The 25,329-nt window shown below is 38.9% G+C and overlaps 1 protein-coding gene and 1 long non-coding RNA gene across 11 annotated transcripts in view; one reads left to right on the plus strand and one right to left on the minus strand.

Annotated features, from left to right (window-relative positions):
* RBFOX1 (RNA binding fox-1 homolog 1) overlaps positions 1–25,329 on the minus strand; it is a 2,697,109-nt gene that overhangs the window by 1,316,408 nt on the left and 1,355,372 nt on the right. For all 10 annotated transcript variants that reach the window (XM_050966439.1, XM_050966435.1, XM_050966438.1 and 7 more), the window contains exon 4: positions 8,867–8,929. In XM_050966439.1, the coding sequence (XP_050822396.1) occupies positions 8,867–8,929 (63 nt within the window). The remainder of the gene's footprint in view (positions 1–8,866; positions 8,930–25,329) is intronic.
* The window catches only part of LOC127057616 (uncharacterized), a 703,575-nt gene that overhangs the window by 129,143 nt on the left and 549,103 nt on the right, over positions 1–25,329 (plus strand). The gene's annotated exons all lie outside the window — the stretch shown is intronic.

Here is a 25,329-nt window from a genome sequence, read left to right on the forward strand (position 1 = left end):
AATAAACTCCAAGTGAAGCTGTATCTGTAATAATATTGATCAAGTTATGCAAATACAGGTTTTATATAGTGGTTTAATAGTCAATATATGTCAGGAAGGAGTGCATCTTTTTATTAGCCATTAAAATAAATGCATACTATGTTACTTGAATCAGATTGATTGCTTAAAGTCAACTTTCTCCCAAGTGCACTCCTTGAATATTATTTTCTTGATGGTGTCAATAATTAGAGATTTGATCAGTCTTCTATAAACTTGCTTCAGTTTAAGGAGCAGGATTTAAAGTATCCATCATAATCAATTAGCAAAGATAAAAGAAATTCCAAACAAACACAACCTGCACCATGAAAATCTCTCCCTTAAAACAAGCTAATCCTATGAAACTGACTATTGATCATATCTTTATTTACGTTTAATTTATATTCAACCAATGATTTTTCTTGGTGCTTCTCATTCTTATTGTTACACGGAATTTGTAACAGCTGTCTCTTCTGCAGGAATCTGCGGTTTCTTTACAGCTGCCTGTTGTATCACTGGTGGCAAGGCTGTTAAGACAGTTTGTCTCAAAATGTACAGAATCCTCACACAAAGCAGATTTTACTGCCTGGACTCTAAAATTTGGAGGACCAGAAAATGTAAAAGTTTGACAGCAAGCTCTCTTGATGGGACTTCCTTCAGGGGTCAGAAGGAATAGTTTGGTTTTGATACCTGAGTGGCTGACTAGTTGACCTACATGCCACATCCTGACCACAGCGCTTGTAAAAAAGAGTAAAAAAAACTTTAACCTGGTATAGTGAAGCAGCTTGCATTAAGAGCAGGTAGACTGTACAGACCTAAAATCAATAGTACACAGAAATTTGCTCCTGATCAGAGCATGATTTGGAGAGTATGTCAAAGCAATCCTTTCCCAGTGTATAGCCAATTTATTTTATTTTTATTTCACTGGGTCATTTAGCAGTGTGAGACACTGCTTGTGATATGGTGAAAATCAAAAGTTTCTATCACACTGACTTTTCTTCTTCTCCAGATGTGCTCATAAAGCTTTGTTCTTCAGGGGGCCTGGCAGAAGCAAGTAGCATCTTAACAGGGAAGAAGAAGAAAAGCAGCAGGTATACAGGTAAATGAACTCCTTGATTCTAGGTATCCAGACCAAAGAGGATATGTCCAAGGTAGAAATACAGTATATGCTAATAGGAGCCAACTAGCATGCTGGTCTCAGATCTCCTTCACCTAACAAGCACTTGGCCAACTGCTCCTTGAGAGTGCAGTTAAAACACGTTTGCAAACCATCTGTTAAGGAGTGGTACAGTGAGCTTTGTATCCTGCTTTATACTCAGGCAAGAACACTGAAATTGCTTTATATGATTAGTGTGTCATGACTCAGGTAGGTCATGGCCACAGCCATCCCTCTATTAATGCATTAGCACATGTAAATGCTTGTTAGTTCTGTAAAGCAGGGGTTCTCAAACTGGGGATTGGGACCCCTCAGGAGGTCCTGAAGTTATTATATGGGGGGTCGCAAGCTGTCAGCCTCCACCTCAAACTCCGCTTTGCCTCTAGCATTTATAATAGTGTTAAATATATTAAAAAGTGTTTATAGTTTATAAGGGGGGGTCTCACTCAGAGGCTTGCTATGTGAAAGGGGTCACCAGTACAAAAGTTTGAGAACCACTGCTGTAGAGGATACAGGTTTATGTAGTTGGTGAAAATATCCAGAATCATGAAAACAGAATGGCTGTCACTAGGAGTAAGAGTTAGTTTGGTAGGTGCTGGTGGACTTCTGAAAAGGTTGGGAGTCAAACAGTTTTGAGACCTACAATTGAGCAAATAAGTGACCCAGAACACAGAGTGAAATGAATTTAACCCACTGGCATTACAAGTTCTCTTAGCAAGAGAGACCCTCACCTACTGTTTCACATTTCTGTATTAACTTTGAGCCAGTTAGTGTATCATATTCATTGTATGAAATGAAACATTCTGTATCTCATATTAATATACAGTATTTCCTCACTGTTTTCCATCCAATCATCTCTGAATATGTGTTTGCAAACTGTCATTCCATTTAACTTTTTACGTCAAAATTTATATATGCTTCCTAAGCTTAAATAAAGACAATTATATAAATTATGGCATCTCTTATGGGATTGCTATAAATTCCAAAGGTCATTGTGCTTACTAATTGCTTGTAGGATGTACAGGAAATCCAGTGTGCATAGACCACAGGCCTGACTACACACTGACCTCTTCCAAATTGGTATTAATTAAGGTATACAAAACATTTAAATTAATTGGATTTCTAGGTCCATCATGAGTAATGGTAGTGGGTCCTACTAGTTTAATAGTAAGAAATTTACTTTCACAAACTATTAGTAAAAGTTATACACAAATGTGTGTAGGTGTCTGAAAAACAATACTGTATCTTTGCTAAGGGAAACATTCACCCCTAAGTCATGACCCATTAAAGATGAGAAAAGATCAGCTTGAGGATAATTAAGCTTCAATTAGCTTTGAGCTCTGCTGCTAGTATTTTACTGATGATGACATTTAGTCTGCATGACTTTTTGAAAATAATATTCAATGTGTTACTAGCCATCAGTGTGTGAAATTCTATATTTGTTTTCATTTGTTAACAGCAGAAATAAACAGTAATAATTATTTTGTTTAAAGGGAGAAACATGAGAGAAAGTTTGGCCTTGTCACTAAGGCAACGGCTTTGGATTCCAAAGATGTAGATTCAATTCCCAGCTCTGTCACACATTCCCTCTGTGACAGTGGTCAAGCCATTTAATTTCTTTGGTACTTAGGAGCCTAAGATTTAGGTTTCTAGACCAATTAGGCACATGTAGGCTCAATCACATTATTCCCTATAAAGGGCAACTGATGGCCAGAGTAACAGGGGATGCTCAAAGAAATAAGAAACTACTAGAAGTGAGCAGGCTTCAGAAGAGACTCCTGGGACTGAGACTATGAGTGGCTTACTGAAGCACAAAAGGTCCCAGTCAGCAAGGCCTGGGAGAAGGGTGATTAGACACTGCAGCAGGGTCTCTTAGAATATGGAACTGAGGCTACCAGCAGTAAAGGCCTGGGAGTGACCCAACAAGAGGGTAAAACAAATGAATTTTGTTTTGGAACTTTGAATTTTACTCTTGCATTTATTTTATTCAAATAAACTCAGACCTCAAGAAAGCCTGTTGTGAATGTGGAGGGAAAGAGGGTGTGTGGAGTTTAAGAAGCTCCTTGAGGGGGGTACTGAGGAAGGTTGCCTGTAGCATGACCTCTGGTCACAAGGAGCACTCAGGAGGCAAATGACCCGACTCTACTTACTTTGCTTTTAATTCAATTATAGACCATTGATTTGAGGATGATCTCTACCACAGATTTACACAAGGATCCTGAGATGACTCAGGAGTCTGATCCTGGAACCAGAGATCTGCCTGCTGTAGGTACAGACATTTCCTGGCAGATCAGCTGCCCGCTCGGAGAAAGTTCATTCTTTTTCTTTCCTTCTCTCTCTCTTTTCAGCATTGAGGGCAAGACACTTCTCATCGAAGCAGGCCACAGCCTGATGGAGGATGTGGTGCCACTGAGGTCAGTTGGTGGCTTGCTCGTCCCAGCTTGTGATGTCCACATCAGTTTTCTTGAGATACGCTTTCAGTGTGTCTTTGTAGTGTTTCTTCTGACCACCACCGGATCTCTGATCATGGGTGAGCTGAGAGTAAAATGCTTGTTTTAGGAGGTGAGAGTCTGGCATCTGCACACAATGTCTAGCCCAGAAGAGTTGGTGTATGAGCATCATTGCTTCAATACTGGTGACAATGGCTTCAGCGAGGATGTTGGTGTTAGTGTGGCAATCTTCCCACTGGTGTCCTTCCATAGGTCATAGAAGGATCTATGGAAGGACACCAGAACAGTTGAGCACTTCGGCTACCTCAGTAGCCAGCTTTCTCAAAATGCAAAAATTGACAGTGAGATCCAGCACAGGATCCAGTGCACAAGTGCTTCCTTTGGGAAACTGCTCCAATGCATTTTGATGGAATTTTTATTATATACCTTAATATGGTGGGGATCAGAAATGCACATGCAGGCATATGCGCTCTCTAGTACGTAAAAAATGTCTACACAAAGTACTGTAAATTTGATAACACACCAATAAAGCCATTTACTTCAGTATGGTTGTCAAAACCATGTAGCACAGCACAATGCATTCTGGAGATGCAGAAAACCTGATAAACGGAACTACATTGGTCTTATCTCTTTGAAAGCATATCTAATCATTTTATACACAGGGAATATAATTTTAGTGTTGTGTTTCAATGCTGTAAAGACCTAGAAAAGTAACTAGACAGACTCCCCCAACCCCATAGTTTCTATGGTGTTTACTGGAATGATAACCGAGATTTGTTCCAGAGAGCCTTTGTTGAAATTCCTTCCTTATGTTTATGTCGCTTGCACAAGAATAATTGGCTTTAGGTGAGTGAAGGTTATAGGGGCAAAACTTTAACCTTCCAACCTGAAATCAAGATGATGCAATAGCAGTAGCAGCAGCATATAATCCCTCCCTGCCTGTTGATATTCCCACCTTGAGAGTTGTGAAAGTAGTCATTTCTCTACCCCTTCATTTACATGAAGGATTAGAGTCACTGTACATCACATCACTCACCTTCTCTCATCAGTGATCTATGAGCATCCAGTCAAAAGAGCCCTTATTTGTTTGTGTATATTGAGCATATAAACATCCTGGCATATCTTAACTGTCCCTGAGTTCCCCAGAAAGTGCTAATGGGGATCTTAAATCATGTGGAGGAGATATTCTGGACTTCCAGCACTTGAGTGAATTTCAGCTTAAGACAAAGAGAAGAGAAAGGATGTTTTTGGAGTTAAAGAACTGGACTGCAACTCTATATCCAGCCCTGCTACAGACTTCCTGTGTGACCTTGGGCAAGTCACTTTACTTTCTCTATGCTTCAGTTTCCTCTTTTGTAAAATAGAGATAACAATACTTCTGTTGTCTGTCTAGTTTGTCATCTCTTTGGAACTGCCTCTGACCGTGCTTAGTTAGCACCATGTTCAATGGGGTCCATGTTTTGTTTGGAAACTCTAGGCACTATTGTAACAGAAGTTCCAGAAGCTAGATATTACCGTATGTTATCACCTACGTTAATCAGCTGTGTGACTGCATTGCAGAATTGGGACTTAAAAACAGAGATTTTGCTACATTTGAACACTGTAATTTATATTTGTCTGTCAAATTGAAGTAGATTAAAATACTTCATAATAACTATCCATAGAAAATATTGAGTTAAAATGAATAAATTGCTTCAAAAATATGCAACACAAGCTCTATTGGTAGCATTATGCCAATTCTTTCGATCCTTCAAGCATAAATTAATGTCATTACAGACAACTCTATTCATGTGAGTAACTTTGAGCTTCATTTGTATTGATAATTCATGTTCCTACTCTAAATAAGGGATAAACCATTTTATAATGAGTAATGTACTACATTTGTATACCATGTCATGGGTGAATAGGGCATAACGCCCAGCCATATGGCGTACTTGGGAGCCAACTCATCTACATAGTCTGTTACCAGGCAACATGCTGGCCTTAAGTCTCAGCTCAGTGTAAAAAAAAAAAATGACCCCCTTAGCCCAAGTAATTGATTGATATTCATTGTGCTAGTGAGATTATGATCACAAGGGAAAATACCTATTCTGATCACAGAGATTTGGCATCACTAAACATTCCCAAATTCCAAATGAGTATTTTTTTATTCTTTATTGTTGTACACTATAAGTCTTTGTTAGTATGTTGAAAGAGGATTAGTATTTTTTCCTAAAACTACATTTGTAAATATTGACATATTATACCCATAGACAAATTAATGTCAGCTTCCTCACAACATTCTGCTAATTATCTGAGGGACCACTGTCTCCCATAGGTTAGAAATTCCAGCCTCCTTCTTGCATTTGTACTAGAATTTGTCTAGCAGAAACTGTCAATAGTGTCAAATCCAGCTCAGAGCTCTTGGACTATTATGTGATAGAAATGACTGTTCATGACAGACAAAAAGCTAAAAGCAACAAGCACATTTAGAACTATACCTCTACCCTGATATAACATGGTCCTCGGGAGCCAAAAAATCTCACCATCTTATAGGTGAGACCGCGTCATATTGGGTTTGATCCAGTGCACCATGCCGGACCGGACTGGCTTCCCCGGCAGTGATTTAAAGGGCATGGAGCTCCCCGCAGCCGCTGGAGCCTGTGGCCCTTTAAATCACCACCTGAGCCTGGCTGCCAGAGCCCTGGCAGGGATTTAAATGGCCCGGTGCTCCAGCTGCTGTGGGGAGCCCTGGTCCCTTTAAACCATTGCCAGATCTCTGGCAGCAGGGCTCAGGTGGGGATTTAAAGGGCCTGGGGCTCCCCATAGCGGCCAGAGCCCCAGGCCCTTTAAATCACCACTGGAGATCTGGCAGTGGGGCTTGGGCAGTGATTTAAAGAGACCGGGGCTCCACACGAATTCGGATATAGCACAGTAAAGCAGCGGGGCTCGGATGATGCTTTAAAGGGCCCAGAGCTCCCTGCTGCTTTACCGTGTTATAGCCAAATTCGTGTTATATTGTGTCACGTTCCATCGGGGTAGAGGTGTACAAATTGATTCAAACCTGGCCTCAAGATGAGCAGCCGTTGCTTTATCCACTAAGTCACGCAGCTTTCTTGAAATATTGAAATATGACTTGAAAGACATTATGGGGAAGATTTTCCACGTGGTGCATAAGGGAATTAAGAATGAAATGCCTTTTATTACTAAAAAGGGCTGTATGCCTAATCCCCTGAATGACATAAAATTTAGTAGAGCAAGTGGTGCACTCAGCTACTAATACTGATATGTCTGAAAACTAAAGAAGAATTTGGTCTGTTCTCCTTTCAGTGCACAAGTGTAACTCCTTTTTACTTAAGGGGAACTACACACACCAATTGAGGGCAAAATTGCATACTTGTTTTCTGTTAATTCAGAATGTGCTCCACAGAACCATATACAGTGGCTCCTTGTCTGGCTGCCTGGAAGAAAAGGGCTTCTTCCCCACCATAAGCTCTTACTCTGCAATTGATGAAGAAAAGGAGGGAGGAAGGATAGGGTTTACCTGGAGAGAGCAAGGTGGAACAGGAAGCAGCTGAACCTGGGGAGATTGGGGAAGGCACTGATCTTCCAGGTGACTGGAGGCACACGGTATTTATAGCATAAGCAGTTCTGGAAAATCCCTCTCTCACTAGGACTGGGCTAGCAATGCCCACTCCTCTGCACATAGAATCAAAATAGAACCGAGTTTCTTCATGATCCACTGTCAGCATTATGCTAGCAAGCTTTTTTCCTTAGTAGCTGGCAAGAGATTTCCCCCTCACCACCAGACTGGCCAAGACTGGGTGGGTTTTTTTGCCTTCCCCACAGTGGGTCAGGGATTTAGTGGAGTGGCCAGCCAAATTATGTTAAAATGTCACAATTTAGTAACTAAAAAATGTGGCAGATGTCCATCCAGTGCAGGTATTCATTATGGAAAGAACATGGTGATCAGACAAGAAGGATTGGAAGAGGATTCAGAGGTAAATATCCCTTAAGGAAGCTGGGGCGGGGGGAAGAAGGGGGAAGGGCACATAGGACTTCTAACATCTGGTACAATAAGGAGCCAACAACCCACTCCTTTTCAGTGCCCCTTAACCCTTATACAAGGGGAGGGCAGCAGGGTCCCAGCAAGGGGCTGGGAAGGGAGATGTCTGACAGGAGCCCTACTGTCAATAAGCAGAAATAACTCAGGACATGGTGACCTGAAATATGCAACCAAATAAAACCACATCCATTGCCTCCTGCCTTTCTTCCATTGTGGGCAGACAATGGCTCTTGCAGCCTTCAATATGAAGTTGTTTCTGTAGCACTATAACAACATTTAACATTCATTACACAAGACAAAAATGCTAAATTGTGGGATTATTTTTTAAATAGGAGAGGCGGTACTAAAATAATTGCAAAAAAGAAAAGATATGTCACATTATAAAATAAATCCAAATATCTACCTTGACTCATTTCCTAAAATTACTTTTCCTGTGACATATTAGTATTTATTATTTACTAGTGAAGTAATAATAATTTCCTTTCTCCTAAAATATATCCTCAACAGACATGGTACACTGAACACAATTAGCATCTATGTTCAAGCTAAAAGAAGATATTTCAAGGGGAAAAAAAAGAATCGTGAACATGAAAATAATGATTTAGAGAGAGAATCACCATGCTTGTGCCTAATTATTACAGCTAATTTTCAGGACAGGAAAAAGTAAAAATGAATGAACACCGGAACACTTTTACATATGCCCTAAAAGCCAGGGGGCTTAATTCCTCTTATTTGCATTATATGAACACTTGTACAACAAAAGTAAAAAGGAATTGCTTCTAGATATCTTCATGGGGGAAAAGTGGCTGAACTGACAAATGTATACACAAAAGCATTTCTTTATGTTTTTGAAGTATCATCCAAAGGTAGAAAAAATAAGACACGGTGACATAACCTTAATGTGTGAAATGAAACTAACAGAGAGAATATATATTGTTTTAACCTGTGGCCAGGCCTCAGACAATGAATTGATTAAACAAGTCAGTTGCACATGGTTCCACTGTTTGTTATGGATTGCACTCCCCTATATGCCTTGTAGTTATGTTCTGCATGTCTCAAGATGCGCTATTAGCTAGAACAAGATGTGAAGACCAAAGCCTTTTTTGATTCTTTATGATTACAGAACTGAGCTCTCAATCCTGCTCTAGGGCCTGAGAAATATAAGTACCAGAGAAGAACAAAATAAAGAGTGGTACTTACAGAAAGAAGGCTTCGCTCATGAAAACTGAAGGCACCACTTGCATGGGGCTTCTGTGTGATTTCCTAAGAGAAACAAAACATATTTATTGGGAAGGATAAATTAGTTTGAGATTTTTTCTGTTTTTTAGCCCTCTCTCCTTTTTTACGTGGTCTTTCAAAACAGCTCAATAATCTTGAGGACTGCACAACCCAAAAGGTTTCTTTGATCCAAAAATATTAAAAAAATGCATATTTTCCAGGAAAATGAGGGAGGGAAGGGAGTATGATTTAATGCACAAAGTGCATTTTATATTTTATATTACATTTCTCTCTTTCTCTCTCTGCTTTTTGATAATGAAGTTACACCTTATAACCAAACATGCTGTATAATCTTAAAACAATTTTAAAATTCACAATAAAAGAACAAAATCAATAACACATAATTTGAACTTCAGTACTTCTTCACGTGAGCAATAAGGAAAGGCAGTGTGTGCACTGTTGTCTTGTAACTGGTTCCTTTAGTGCTCTGCAAAGCACAAGACAGAACTATGATTATGAACAGGGCCGGCTCCAGGCACCAGCATTCCAAGCTGGTGCTTGGGGCGGCCATCTTCAAGGGGCGGCAGTCCTTGTTGTTTTGCCCCCAAGCAGCGCGCTGAATTGCCGACACAGACGGCGGGGACAGTCCGTGTGCCCTTAGGGCGGATGAGAATTTCCACGCTGGCGGCAATTCGGCAGCAGCTTCTATGTTTAGCTGTCCGCGGCGGCTTCAGCAAAACATAGACGCTGCCGCCAAATTGCCGCCACCGCAGAAACATGCCTGCTGCCCTAAGGGCATATGGACTGCCCCCGCATGCGGCAGCAATTCGGTGCGCTGCTTGGGGCAGCGAAAACTGTAGAGCCGGCCCTGATTATGACCTAACAATGACTGGCAAGTGTTTTTTTGTTATTATAGAAGGGATTTGGGTTGTGGAGGTAGCGGACTGGCAGACATGGTTTGAAACTTACTTAAAGCCTGCATTCTAAGTTAGCTTTACAATCTTATCTAGTCAAGTAACTGTGTGATTATTGTACATAATCGCATAGCTATAACTCAAACATTGTGATAGTTCAATTTCCTAGCGTAATTTTATAACACACATGGTGATTAACTATATATATATATATAAAATGTAATTTTATAACATACATACATATATATATTCTTAGTGTAAACATTTTTAAATGGTGATTAACTTTCTATACTTTTTCAGTTGTCCAAATCAAGAAGGAAAAATGAATATAAAGAAAGAGAAGAAGGAAGCTCTGGATCAGAGGACAACTGAAGTGTTTCGTGCTTATACATAGCTAAATATTAAAACAGGATGACAGTCTACTCCATGCCACCTTTTTATTGATGGGAATGTGGTGGTAGTTAATATTTTACTGAATCATTCATTGTATTCTATCAATTATAACATGCTTAGCCATGCTTTTCATGACAAAAGTGTGTCCCTATATATATTTTTTCATCTCCATATGCAATCTCTAGTATGTGCTCTCTAATATCAAGCACTATATGCATATTGAATCTATGGAAAATCTATACATCACACAAATACTTTGTATGTGAAATCAAATGTAGAGATTGGTCATTCCCCAAACCATTCAAAATACCATAAGTGAATGCAGTCCATAGCTTCCCATAAACATTATTCCTTTCAGACATAGTTTGTTTTTTAAGAAGACCAGAATTCTGTCATCCCTGTCTAAGGGTATCCTTCCATCCTTTTTCTTCCTCTTAACACTCTTGCTAAGGGTATCTTTCCATCCTTTTTCTTCCTCTTAACACTCTTGTAACCATATACCAGTGTTAAAATAGTTCCATTATACTGATGGTAGCTAAACAAACTTCACCATATGCTACCCACACCGTAGGGGAACAGAAAATTCCTCAAAAGTTGGCTGATCTAAAGGCAGTGCACCATAAGACAACCTCACTCCTGTTTTCCAAGAGGACATGGAAGAGACATGGAGTACTTGTGGGAAAGTATGAGAGCCACATGGAGGAGGCAGTGTTTCCATTGATCTCTACTAATTATGCTAGTCAGAACTGAAGTTCTCCCTGGCCATCGAGTTGGTCACAATGCAGAGAGAAGCACCCAAATAGTCTGCAAGGACATCTCTCGATCCAGGGTGACATGGAAATTGCATACTATTTTGACACAACAAGCATAGCTGATCCGCATAATACAATCTAGCTAGTGACCACCTCATGCAATTTTTCAAGGCTACTACACAAAATTATCCAGGTGCTTTGGTAATATTCCATGAATAACCTATCATCTATAATTACAATATGCATTTCAAGATCTCAGATGAACAAATATATACATGTATAATTTGTAAACTATGCTTTATTTACCATTCAATTCTTCAGTATTGTATGTAACCACAAAGAAGTCAACTCTTAGTCACAGAATTGATATGTTTAGTAGTATGAATTACATCAAGGAGCATGCTTTTATTTTGTGAACACATCTATTTTCTAGCAGCATCTGGTTGTGAGTCTTTGCACAAAAAAGTAATCAATATGTATTAAGAAGCCAGGTCACGTTATTTTTCTGTAGCGATATATCAAACCACGCCCTCAAACTTATTAGGAACATCCATGAAAACAAAAACAGCAGTATTTGAAGAAACTCAAATATATTGGCATTTGTTTTTGTGCTTTATTTTTCATTGCATCAGGAACCATATTTGGGGACAAAATAATAAGCAGTATGTCTTGATTTGCAATTCCATCATTCAGGAACACAAGCACTATAATTATGGCATACTGGATTGGATCCAGCATTGCAGAATCTGGGAGCATTGTACATGACTTAAATAGTGACAACCCATCCCAACTAATTCCCATGTATAAGGAATTCATAATCTGCAACTTTCCCTCATATTCCCCAGCTGTAACACCTTAAGAGGGAAAGCAGGGAGTACCCAGCAAAAACTACTACGTGATAAAGAAGCCAGCCAGTGCATATAGAAACATTTAGTTAAATAGACAAGTATTAAAGCATATTTGCAATGGGGCAACTCCTGGGCTGAGATGAATTTCTGAGGATATCAAAAGGTGAGGGCATACTACTGAGGCTGCCCAGGCCTCAGCTCCCTTGGGACAGTTGCCTCAGGCATTCCACACAAGCACAGATTGTACTTCAGGAAGAGTCCCTCTAGGTAATTTACAGCTTTGTACATAGTCACCAGCACCTTGAAATTTCATGACCTTGCATTATTTTGGCAACTTAAGTGGTTCCCTCAGGAACTATAGAAAGGCCAGAGTAAAAATAGAAATGAATACACACACGAACACGAAAAGCACAAATACTAACACAGGCTCACACATCTGGTGCTTTGCATCTTCTCCTAAACATAGGTATAAATGGTTGAGTCTGGTTTTAATTTTAGTTCACTTCTAAAATGCAAGTAGACAATGTTATCTGTTGCTGTAAGTTAAAAGTCATCCCCTTTAGAAAGCAGCCAAACACAGCAAGCTGTGAGCTTTCCCATCATTACACTCCTAACAATATTACTCCTATTTTGAGGCTTTTTGTTTGGTCTCAGTTTAATTTCCTGTCAGCCTTACAAGCAATTTCTAATGTTTGGGCTGTAGGATATGCTCTGATTAAAAATAATCTTCCCAATTACAGCATGGCATGAGTCTACTGCCACATGCACTCTGCCACTGGCCTCTGAATTTCTGTCAGCAGTAATTGTGTCTGTAGCTCCTAACTGTAAATGAAAACCCAGGGGGCATATTTGGGTTCCAGTTTCTTGTGCCTAGCCATATCTTTTAATTTGCACTGTCTGTCAAAAGGAGATGTTCATATGTACTAAAAGGAAACTCTTAGAACATCAGGGCAAAGGGAAAAAAGTGCAACAGGAACATGAAAAATTGTGTTCTAACACACTGCAGATAACTGGATGCTTACAGAGTGCATTGGTGCATTTTATTATAGTTAGATACAGAATGAAACCGTTGAGTCAAAATTTCAAGATACATATTTTTCATCATTAAAATTATACCATAAATTCAAAGTATGAACCCAAAAGGTTCTGAACAATTGATACAATTATTTAATTTTCCAAGTTATCTCCTAGGGATTTTATCATTGCAAAGTACATTTGACAAAATATGTTTTATTGATAAATGTAAAGCATGTAGCACTGAAACAGATGTATTTTTTTTCTGGTGCACATTCCATTCATTAATTCTATGGCACTATATAACTTGTCCAAGGGAAGAATAAGAAACTTCAATGACAAATGAGGACATGAAGTTTTCTGAATTTCAACTTTTGTCTTCAGAATTCAGTTAGTTGCAAAACCCTATGACCTTTTTCACATTATTAAATAATGTTATTTCTTGCATGAAAAATAGACTGAGCACTCAGTCATGCAGCATAGGATAAAGCCACGCAAATGGCAGTCCTATATCCTATGGACACAAATGGCACTGCATGACAAACCAGTGGTAGAAGTGGGAAAAACTGAAAGCTGCTTATGGTATTGTCAAGGTATTTTTCCCACTTTGAACTTTAGCGTCCAAAAAGTGGGGACCTGCATGGACCCTTCTAAGCTTAATTCCTAGCTTAGATCTGATAGCACCGCCACCAGCCAAAATAGTGTTTGGCACACTTTCTGTTCCCCCAAAACCTTCCCTGGGGAACCCAAGACCCAAACCCCTTGGGTCTTAAAACAAGGAGAAATAAACCATTCCCCCTCCTTTCTCCCCTCCCAGACTTTCCCCTCCCTGGGTTACCCTGAGAGATTACACTGATCTAAACTCCTTGGATCTTAAAACAGAGAGGAATTAACCTTTTCCCCCCCTTACCCCCCACCAATCCCTGGTGAGTTCAGACTCAATTCTCTTGGGTCTTAAAAAAGGGGAAAAAATCAATCAGTTCTTAAAAAAGAAAGATTTTAATTAAAGAAAGAAAAAGTAAAAATTATCTCTGTAAAATTAGGATGGAAAATGTTTACAGGGTATTCAAATTCATATAGCCTAGAGGGACTCCCTCCCCTCTAGCCTGAAATTCAAAGTTACAGCAAACAGAGGTAAAATCCTTCCAGCAAAATACACATGCACAAGTTAAGAAAACAAACATAAGATTAATCCACCTTTTCTAGCTAGTACTTACTATTCTGAACATGAGAGACTGTTTCAGAAAGATTGGAGAAACCTGGGGTGCACGTCTGGTCCCTCTTAGCCTCAAGAGCGAACAAAGAACAAAAAAACAGCACAAAAAAAGACTTCCCTCCACCAAGATTTGAAAGTATCTTGTTCCCCCATTGGTCCTCTGGTCAGGTGTCAGCCAGGTTCACTAAGCTTCTTAACCCTTTACAGGTAAAAGAGACATTAACCTTTAACCATCTGTTTATGACAGGTATAGGACAGAGTTTTCCGTGAAAAGTGAAACATAGTTCAAGCAGAATACGCTACTTCAGACAGATGCTGAAATGTCCGTAGAAGAAAAAACACAAAGCATAGCATGTCAATGTTGACTTGTAACTTGGTCGTTCCTCTTTGTGTTGTGTTCATGTACTGAAAACTACTGTAACACATTTCAACCCCAACTGACAAGATTTAGTTCTTGTCAACAAGATATGTTAAATTTATAAGGAAAATAATGGGAACAACAATTTATTTAATACATCATCATTAGTGGTACAAACTTCACATTTTCAGAGGTGGCAAACTGCTCAGAGGCCTGCAGTTGTGTATTCCCCCTAAGCATCTACATTCACAACAGTGCTGAACATGACAGTGTAAGTTCAATGCCACCATCGTCAGCCCATGCTAAATTCCATTAGGAGCTTTATTTAACTACCTCCCCTCTTGTTTGGTTTAAACAGATATCTGTTAGTAGCCCTCAAGGGGGAAAGGTATGCCTGAAGTCACCAGAGAATATTTTCAGTTTGCGGGAAAAAATGAAGAAAGCCTAGTAGGTTTGGGGGAATGTGATGAAGCAGAGAAACCACCAACTATAACAGAAGGGGTTAAGGAGAGCCTTTGGGCTCTGCTAGCACTGCCCTGTTATATCTTCAGCCAATGCCAGGTCTGGTGGGAAGAGAAAAGGAGGGCGCCTGCTTCAGTTCAGGGCTGACTGACAAAGAGACAGGAGCTAGCTGCCTCCCTACCAGAGGGAAGGATCATTCACCTGCCTGCTGAGGCAGCCACCAAAGACCAAGCAGTGTCTTCCTATCCAAAGGAGATGAAGAAAGAGGCCTGAGAGCACCCAGCCTGAGAGGAACCCGGGTGACTGAAGCATGGAGACCAGACTTAGGACTGCTCCACCCAGAGTAACCTGCGAGTGGAGCAGGTTGCTGCCCAGGATCCATGAGGGGGCACTATTAAGAGACAAGCCACCACAGGAACTTGAACCATAGGCGCCACGCCCCAAACTAAAGGGGCAACAGTAGGACATTACCCAGGCAGAGAACATGGCCTCCCCTTTGGGAGGTTCCCTACTCAGGGGTGACTTACATGGGGCTCTGGGCTGGGACCCAGTGGAATGGAAGGGCCTGGTCTCCCTCCTGACCCTCTTGCCTTAAAGACCAAAGCACCTCAACCATAAAAGCAGGGGAAGGAAGCCAGGTGCTCCACCCACTAGGCCAACCGACCCTCCAATCCCACCATTACAGGACAATTCTCAAAAGCAGTAAAATCTGGGAAAGAATGAAGCACGGACGGAATGAATCAGTGAATACAAATTTGATTCCAGAGAAGTAAAGAAAGCAGAAACCAAATGTACAAGGAGTATTTTGAAAAAAAGAGAACTATTCTGTGAAAGGGAAAGGGCAGGATGGCAGCCAAGAATGTAGAGGGTTAATATCTTTCAGAAGAAATTTTCTGTGAAGCTTGAAGGACTGTACATTCAGTTGGGAAAAGTAAGCGTTTGTCTCAAATGTGAAATGGGGCCCAGTGAAGTTCTCAGTTCACGGTATGGGGCTTATGTTTTTTCCTTCATGCAGGTATTAAGTGAAACATTCAATTTGTAAAGTCCGTCAGTGAGTCCCAGCAGAACTGCTGCTGCAGCACTAGTCAGCACCATCACTGATCTCCAAAAGTGGTGGCTGTGATGATGGAGTAGAGGACCTGGGAACAAACAGGAAGGAAATGAGCTGGATGTGGAGGAGTAACAGGGGCTCCAATACTAAAGGGAGAATGGGGTCCAAGAAGGACCCGGGCATCTAAGCAAGACCTTGTATGAATGCATCTGAAACTGAAAAAGGTGCTCTTGCTCATAGCTCTTACTTGTAACATTAGGCTCTAATTTTAGTCTTCTCTCAATAGGTTTGCTCTTCATGTTATAATCTTCTGATCAGGAGGCTCATACTTACGGGTGAGGCAGATTGTCCAGTGGTTAGACAATGGGACTGGCAGTCACGGCCCTTAGAATTTTCTTGATTCTGCTGCTGACTTGTTGTATGAACTTAAGCAAACCACTTACATTTAAATTGTCCTCCCCTGTGTCTGACAAATTCTGAGAGAAAAAATGCCTTTTTTTTCTTTGTGCTTGTGCGCCTTTATTTTGTGTAGCTTTTAGAAGTCATGGTGATGAGCAACTGATAAAACAATGATCTCTGAGTTGCAATTTCCCATCTGTATAATGGGTATAACAACTGCCAGCTTTGTAGTGTCCTCAGATCACTAGAATAAGGGTGAAAAGTAGGGTTGTCAAGCAATTAAAAGAATTAATCACGCAATTAAAAAATCATTATTAATCACGCTGTTAAAGAATAACAGAATACCATTTAGTTAAATATTTTTGGATGTTTCCTACATTTTCAAATATATTGATTTCAATTACCACACAGAATACAAAGTGTACAGTGCTCATTTTATATTTATTTTTATTATAAATATTTGCACTATAAAAATGATAAAAGAAATGTTATTTTTCAATTCCCCTATAATAGGTATTGTAGTGCAACCTTTTTATCATGAAAGTTGAACTTACAAATGTAGAATTACATACAAAAATAACTGTATTCAAAAACAAAACAATGTGAAACTGTAGAACCTACAAGTCCACTCAGTCCTACTTCTTGTTCAGCCAATTGCTTACACAAACAAGTGTGTTCACATTTGTGGGAGATAATGCTGTCCACTTCTTGTTTACAATGTCACCTGAAAGTCAAAACAGGAATTTGCATGGCACTGTTGTAGCCAGCATCACAAGATATTCACGCACCAGATACGCTAAAGATTCATATGTCCTTTCATGCTTCAATCACCATTCCAGAGGACATGTCTCTACGCTTATGACAAATCAGCATGGACCAGCACATGTTCATTTTCATCATCTGAGTCAGATGCCATCAGCAGACGGTTGATTTTCTTTTTTGGTGCTCCAGCTTCTGTAATTTGCACATCAGAGTGTTGTGTTGCTTTTTTAAGACTTCTGAAAGCATGTTCCAAACTTCGTCCCTCTCAGATTTTGGAAGGCACTTCAGATTCTTAAACCTTGGGTCAAGTGCTGTAGCTATCTTTGGAAAATTCACATTTTCATACATACATAAAAACATAAGAATGGCCCTACTGGGTCAGGCCAAAGGTCCCTCTAGCCCAGTATCCTGCCTTCCAACAGTGGCCAGGTGCCGCAGAGGAAATGAACAGAACAGGTAATCATCAAGTGATCCATCCCCTGTCACTCATTCCCAGCTTCTTTACATTTTGTCAAATCTACAGTGAAAGTGTTCTTAAAACAAACAACATGTGCTGGATCATCTGAGATTGCTATAACATGAAATATATGGTAGAATGTGAGTAAAACTGAGCAGGAGACAGACAATTCTCCTCTGAAGGAGTTCAGTCAAAAATTTCATTAACATATTTTTTTTTAAATGAATGTCATCAGTATGGAAGCATGTCCTCTGGAATGGTGGCTGAAGCATGAAGGGGCATGCAAATGTTTAGACTATCTGGCATGTAAATACCTTTTAATGCCGGCAACAAAAGTGCCACGTGAACGTCTGTTCTCACTTTCACGTGACATTGTAAATAAGAGGCGGGCAGCATTATCTCCCATAAATGTAAATAAACTTGTTTGTCTCAGCAATTGGCTGAACAAGAAGTAGGACTGAGTGACTTTGTAAGCTCTAAATTTTTACATTGTTCTGTTTTTGAGTGCAGTTATGTAACAAAAAATCTAGATTTGTAAGCAGAACTTTCAAGATAAGGAGAATGCACTACAGTACTTGTATGAGGTGAACTGAAAAATACTATTTTAAATAATTTTTACATTACAAATATTTGTAATAAAAGTAAAATATAAAGTGAGCCCTGTTCACTTTGTATTATACATTATAATTGAAATGAATATATTTGAAAATATAGGAAAATATCCAAAATATTTAATAAATTTCAATTTGTATTCTGTTGTTTAACAGTGCGATAAAAACTACAAATAATCATGATTATTTTTTAATCACAATTTTTTTTAGTTAATCATGTTAGTTAACTGTGATTAATCGACAACCCTAGTGAAAAGCATTATTTTGTAGCCTTTCAACAAAAGCATCTCATTTCTTCCCACAAAGTCCTGCAGTGCAGCAGTATCCTTCAGTCAGAAGGGCAGAATTAGGCTCTCTGAAACCCTCTAAATTTACTCCTTGATCCATATCAGTACTAACAAAATCACTTCATCTTCCACATCCTTCTTGAGCCAAGAATATCACCTGCACCACATCCTCAAATATCCTGCAGACATAAGGAATGAAATCAAGGTCCCGATTCTACAATTTTGGACATATTTAAGCATGTGAGTAATTTTACTCTCCTGAAAATCCTCACTGAACTCAAATGGGACTACTCACATCAGTAAATTTATGCAACTGTTTACATGTTTTCAAGATCACAACTTAAATTTTTTATCACTGACATGGTAGCATAGGACATTACTATACATTCACAATCAACAAACTGAAAAATATTAAAAACAACGAAAGTTTTAGATAGTATGTGGTTTAGATATAGTATATGGTTTTATTCATTTATCAAAGTTTTACTTCAAATCCATTTGTCAATGAAATGAAACTCTCCATTTCTATTATCAAGATTAATGTCCCAACAATACACAAAGGCATAAACTGGACTGTGAGAGGGAAATAATAATAAAAAAAAAACTCGGATATACTTCCTTTGATTACTGTTTTATTTATACTGCCAAGAACATTTTATTTTCCTGCTTCATAATTCAACACTTGCTCCATAAAAAATAAAATTTTAAAGCCAACAGCCTCTTCCTATTTAACCACAGCATACTATACCGTACTACAGAGTGACCTCTAGCTCTCACTTTTTAAAATTTAAAAATGTTAATAATCAAAATACCTTATTACTTGAATGGAAAAAAAGCTTAATAATAAAAATGGTATTCGATTGTTAGAGATGCAAAGAACTGCAGTATAAAATGTTGACATATTTTCTTCAGAAAGATAATCTCCTTATCAGTATTCATTTCAACCTACAAAAGGTTTAGTAGCAGGGTGGGAATTCACACTGGCCTCATCTTTTCAAAAATGTAATAACAGGGAAATGCTAAAACTACCAGTAAAGGTTTGTTACAATTATCTTCATGTGCAAGAATGTTTAGCATTAGATCACAATGGATGTAATTATCGTTATAAGTTCTATACAAGTGCACACAGAACAAAGCTTCTATACAAAGGATTAAGTTACCTTGTGCACTGGAACTGAAGTTTAGTTCATTTTATACAAATTACTGACTGTGTTTCTCAGAAGAGAAGGATTTAACTATTTTTTAAACCTAAAAAGCTTTTTAAAAATTGCATACACCCCTCACCCTCTCGCCCCAACACATATCCTTTACATGGCTGAAACTCAATCGTGCCTTAAGGAGCTCAAACGTCAGCACTATACTCCAAATTTGGGTTAAGGAATTTTGAAAAAACTTGAGTATAACTATAATTATCCATCACTAACAGCAAAAATGTATACTTACCACAGTAACAAAGTGCTTGTAGACACACACAAACGCACGTCAATGAATAAAGCACCCAATGCTTGTAGGCTTTCAGTAGAAATATTCAAAAAGTCAGCATCTGCCCAAGTTACCAAAGATCTATTAAAGTATTTGTAATATTGTAGTAATCACAAATACCACTGTGTGCCAATAACTGTTCGAAAATTCTTCCTTTTTAATGGTGGCCACTGTTGTTCAGCTGACCCACCATCACTTACTGTCACTGATTACTGGGGATACTTCTTAACTTCATCTCAGCCCACTATTCACATAGTATCAAAATTTGCATCTTCAGGCCTGAAATTTGAATTCACAAATATTGCCCAAAGCACAGGCACTAATGGAAATAACAAACTGCTTCATACTATCACTCATACCAGACAAGGATTGCTCAAGGTTCAAAATATTGGGGAGCGGGAAACCAGGCTTCCAGACATTCAACCATTCATTTGAACGCTTTTCTGACAAACTCAGGGTGAAGACAGACAGGAGAGAAAGACATATTAAAAAAAAAAAGTGGTGACAGGACTTACATTTGAATGGATGTGCAAAGGTTTGGTTACTTGCATGAATTTCTTTGTAAGACTGCCATACAGAATATACTGTATTGTGAATACGGTTGGTGAAACACTGACATTCTGAAAACAGTCAGATATAGCCTAAGTCGCTAGTGTAACTCCACTGACATCACTGCATGGTGTAAATCTGATGTAAATTAAAGGGGAAATCAGCCACCTACACCTTTGCCATTTGCACCTCTGTATAAAACAAGAAAGCTCATTAGATTCTAGACACTATATAAAAAAAGAAAGCTTCTGAGCATTTTGGAGCCACAAAAAAAGTTTCAAGTTTGTTTGAAGGTTTGAGGGACATTCTTACTTAACACAAACCAGTTTGCTCATCTCTTCCAAAATATTTTCAAAAGCAGCTCAACAATAGATATTTGTCTCTCATATATTGACTATTTTGCTAGTGCCAGCTCTTCAACAGCTGTTGAAAGGCATTTTTAAGAAGTGCTTTTCCAGTCCTTTGATTTTGATAAAGCTTGCTAATGGCTCATGAGTTTAGCAAATTGGGAAGATCAACCCACCAGCAGAAAAGAAACCTCTTCACCATGGGAGATTTATACAAGTTATTGCAATAGAATCCCCAAAAAGCCTCTCTCTCTCTCTCCATTATAAACTCTGTATAAGCTACATCAAACTGTTTTAGAAATCACAATGTTTAAAAAATGTTATTCATACTTTTTTTTTTATTTCTTTGCCTGTAAAGCCAGGTGCTTTAGGTCCTGATACAGCAAAGCACTTACGCATGTGGACTTGTTCCATTGGCATCAGTGGGATCACTCACTTGCTTAAAATTAACCACATGCTTAACTGCTGTGCTGCATTGAAGCCCTAGAAACCATGAGTACAAATTTACAAAGCTCAGAAGAAGAAAATTCTAACCTATAAAATTTAGAAAGCTCCAAAAATTCCATAAAATATCTATACAGTGACTTTTCTATCAGTTATAACGTTGTGATTTTAACAGTGAATATCTCAGTACTGACCAAGGCTAAAAGCAATAATAGCATTACACCATTGGGGTTTATGAAACTTTCATCTCTAGCCCTGATGGTTCATGAGATATCATACTTCTCATCAATCACTGGTCTTGAACTGAACATTTCTTTCATCTGAAGAATGAAGTTTTAGGAGGAAATGTCATGTTTGCGGGAAAGGCTACATCTATCTGGTTTTTGTTTGTGTGTTTGGTTGGTTGGTTGGTTGTTTTGTTTATGGAAGATGTCTGAAGCCACTCAAAGATTTGGAATGCTAATAACTCCCAGCTGAAATTAATTAGTGGGTTGAGGCAAATGAAGTCAAAGGAAAATGAAAAACATAGTTTATTACATGGCTTTGTGATTCATAACATGGATAACCTTACTGCACATTTTGCATCCGGAAGTATGTATGCATGCACGCGAACACACACACACATAGGAAATTTACAACACATGCTTATTGTGTGTGCTTTTTACACTGTCTGCTACAAGCCCTGCACAGTGGTTACATGGTAGTTAGAGGGTGCAGAACTTCCTACTGCTACTTTGGTTGCAGCGGAGAAAAGCACAAACTAGCCTCCTGAGTAAATACCCAGGGTATTGAATGGGTTTGTTCAGCCTGCTGCTGTATCACTTCTACTGGTACTTGTGATAGCTGACATAAACCTAGCTTGGTATCTCTACATGTGCTGCAATCACACCTCCAATTGCAGTGTAGACACGCCTCAAGAATCTTGTTGACACTAATGGTCTCTGGAGAGACATCTGGACAAGGTCTGGGTCACCAAAGTATGACAGTGATTATGAAAGAGAATACCTTCATACCCACCTAAAATCAGCAGCCTCTATCAGGGGGATTATTATTGTTTTAATTACAGGAAAAATATACAACCACCAACTGCTAGTTTGGGTTTTATTGAGCAAAATACTTAATGTTTCTGAGGCTCTTGATAACGACCCCTGTGCTGGAGTCAATACTGAAGCAGTAAAGGAGGCAAACAGCAGTGTATGGAGCTTCTCTCCAATACTGTGATGCCAGCAATGAGAGTTTCTCTCAGAGTCCCACCAAACCTTTAAGTTAGGGTGACCATACATCCCATTTTGGCCAGAACAGTCCCTTTTTTAAGCCCTGTCCCTGCTGCCCTGATTTTTTTGGCAAAGTGGTCATTTGTCCCATTTGCTCTTCCCAACTTGATTAGTTGGCATGAGCAAACAGGACAAATGCCCAGTTTTGTCAGGGAGGGTGGCTCAAGCCAGCACAACATGGTGTCCCATTTTCCCTTTGGGAAATATGGATACCCCACTCTAGGTACTTCCTAAATACTTATTTCAAAGCAGCTAATCTCTTTGGTAAAATTAGAGCTAGATATTATGTAGTAAAATCAAAGAAGCACCTTTCTTGATCCATCCATGACAAAGAATTTCATTTTAATAGGGACCACAGAAACTAGAATGCTTTAATCATAACCATATCGTGGCTGGGCTACATAACAGGTTTTTTTACAGTCACACACAGTAACACAGGCAAGAGTCTTATAAATTCCTGATTTGACAACGTACTAAAGGCAATCATTCCCTACTCTTCATTAAGGGCCTGATCTTGCAAGGTGCTACAGACTGCGTATTGCCTCATAGGATTGGAATCAGTTATTCCTTGATTCAGACATTTCTCTAAAGTGTCTGTAGACAAAGCTAGCAGGTATCCATATATAAACCTCACACTGACCATGCTATTCATTACAGTACTTATATGAAAACATTAAGAGGCAGTGTGGTGACAAATCTTCACACTTAGAATTAGGCATTATGCATGAAACGAAAAATAAAACCAATTTTCCATTGTACAAATTTTCAGTGCTCTACATGCAAGAAGAGCTGGTGTCAGTGATGCCTTGTTTGTAAACTCCTACCTTAACCCTGTATTTTGCTTTTTCATGCAAGTTACTATGAATTCAAGTCACTGATATTTGCCTGAACTTCCAACTTGACTTTAATTAAGATTTTCATGTAAAATGGTAATGTTTCTTTTGGGGGTGCCATTAAAATCTTTACAAATACTCTTTGTCAGTATTGTTTATTACCACCATATTCTCTGTCTACAGTACACAACAAAGCCAAAGCACTGGCAATTAGTGAAAATGTAAAACTCTGAAGATTTTACGTGGCAACACTGCACTATATTTTTTAACTAAAAGTGTACACCTCAGTGACTTCCTATATTGCACTGCAACAACAGATACATAAATCGAGTCTATAAAACCACATTCTGACTTTTTTCTAAACTGGCAGCACTGGATGGGGGATGAGGCAAGAATCATTTCTGAACCAAAACATTTTTATTGTTCGCAATCATAAACAAGACATATTTCTAACAGAATCGTATATGCTCTAAATTGGAGAACTGATAAAATATATAATGAATCACCAGAGATTAGCTGCTGGCAAACCGCAAAAGTAGTAAGGATTAGATCCTTATCCAGTAAAAATCAGATTTGGTACAGATGAGGACCTACCTGTTGTTATACTTGGAGTTGTTTTTAAGGCAAGAAAATCTTAAGAGAGCACAGATAATACTGGCATTTGTTTCAGTTAACAGAAAGACTTCAACACTTTGCCCGCAGAGATGCAGAGTTACTCTGTTGAATGATTCTGGTGTCATGTGCTTGAATACTGTGTGAAGATGCAGGGTTATTATTTCTCAGTCACTATGATAGGTACTTTTTGTTAACCCCAACCAGGATATAAGGGAGATTAAAAGCGCTCTTTGAGACGGAAGGAAACTAGGGGCTGGGACAAATGAGGTCTTGCAGGGAAACTTTAGGCACAATTATACTTGGGGAGAAAGATTTGGTTATTTCACTTATCAGTATACTCAAACCCCAGTCACAACATGTGAAGGAGAGGAATACACTATATGGATGCATATGTTGTTTAGAACGTGGTGAGAACTCCATTGTATCAAGCTAATTACATATATTTTTAATGAAACAGAGGAGTCCCACAATAAAAAAGTAGGGAGAGGAAAGCTGTTCTAATGCATACGTGAGGAAACAACCATCTTTTTTGTGATTCTAGTCCACATCACTGAAACTCAGCATGAAATTTGAAACAAATTTAATATTCTCATTTTCTACTAAAAGAATTATCGTAAAACACAAAAGCTAATGCGAAACTTTCCACAAGCCTATAGCCATAAAATGGCTCAAAAATAACATTTCTCCAGAACTGAGTCAGTTAATAGGAAAAACTCACGTGGCCTAAATGGGCAGTTCAACTGCAAAAATGTAGCCCTAACTATGTCCATGCCCCAAACGTACATATTTTCATTGCTTTCAGAGGTTTCCTGTGCACTCCTGAACAAGCAGGTCCACACATTTTTTTCTCCACCTGTAATGCTCCCTCAGCATATAAAGAACTAGACAAACTGTGGGTAATAGCACCTTCATCATCACTCACAGCATCAGTAGCTTCACTTGTGAAATAAGACCTCTTATTAATAAAGAGGGAGCTCAAAGGCTTTTAGGGCTGGAACAGGAATCTGCTGGTTGATGCAAATCTCCCACCAGTTCATTTGAACCTGACACTTAATATTCAAACAATATTCAGACTGAAACTGCAGGCCATATACTCCAAGGTTACAGCTAAGTAATAACACAGATCGAAAATGTGACAAGCCCAGCACACAAACCTCCAATGCAGGGCTCATTTTAAACTCTTTTCAACTACAAAGGGAATCTGGATTCCTTTCCTCCCCTCCAGCAATACTGGTCCATCTATAGTGGGAAACAATAGCAATCAGAAAATAGAAAATATGTGCATCTTATTGTCAGAAGGCAAATGCTCAGATGGCAAAATTCCATTGGTTGCAAATGTAAGCAATGGAGAGTTATGCAAGAAGAGAACATAGCCTC

This window comes from Gopherus flavomarginatus, chromosome 9, assembly GCF_025201925.1.
Source record: "Gopherus flavomarginatus isolate rGopFla2 chromosome 9, rGopFla2.mat.asm, whole genome shotgun sequence".
Taxonomy (NCBI): Eukaryota; Metazoa; Chordata; order Testudines; family Testudinidae; genus Gopherus; species Gopherus flavomarginatus.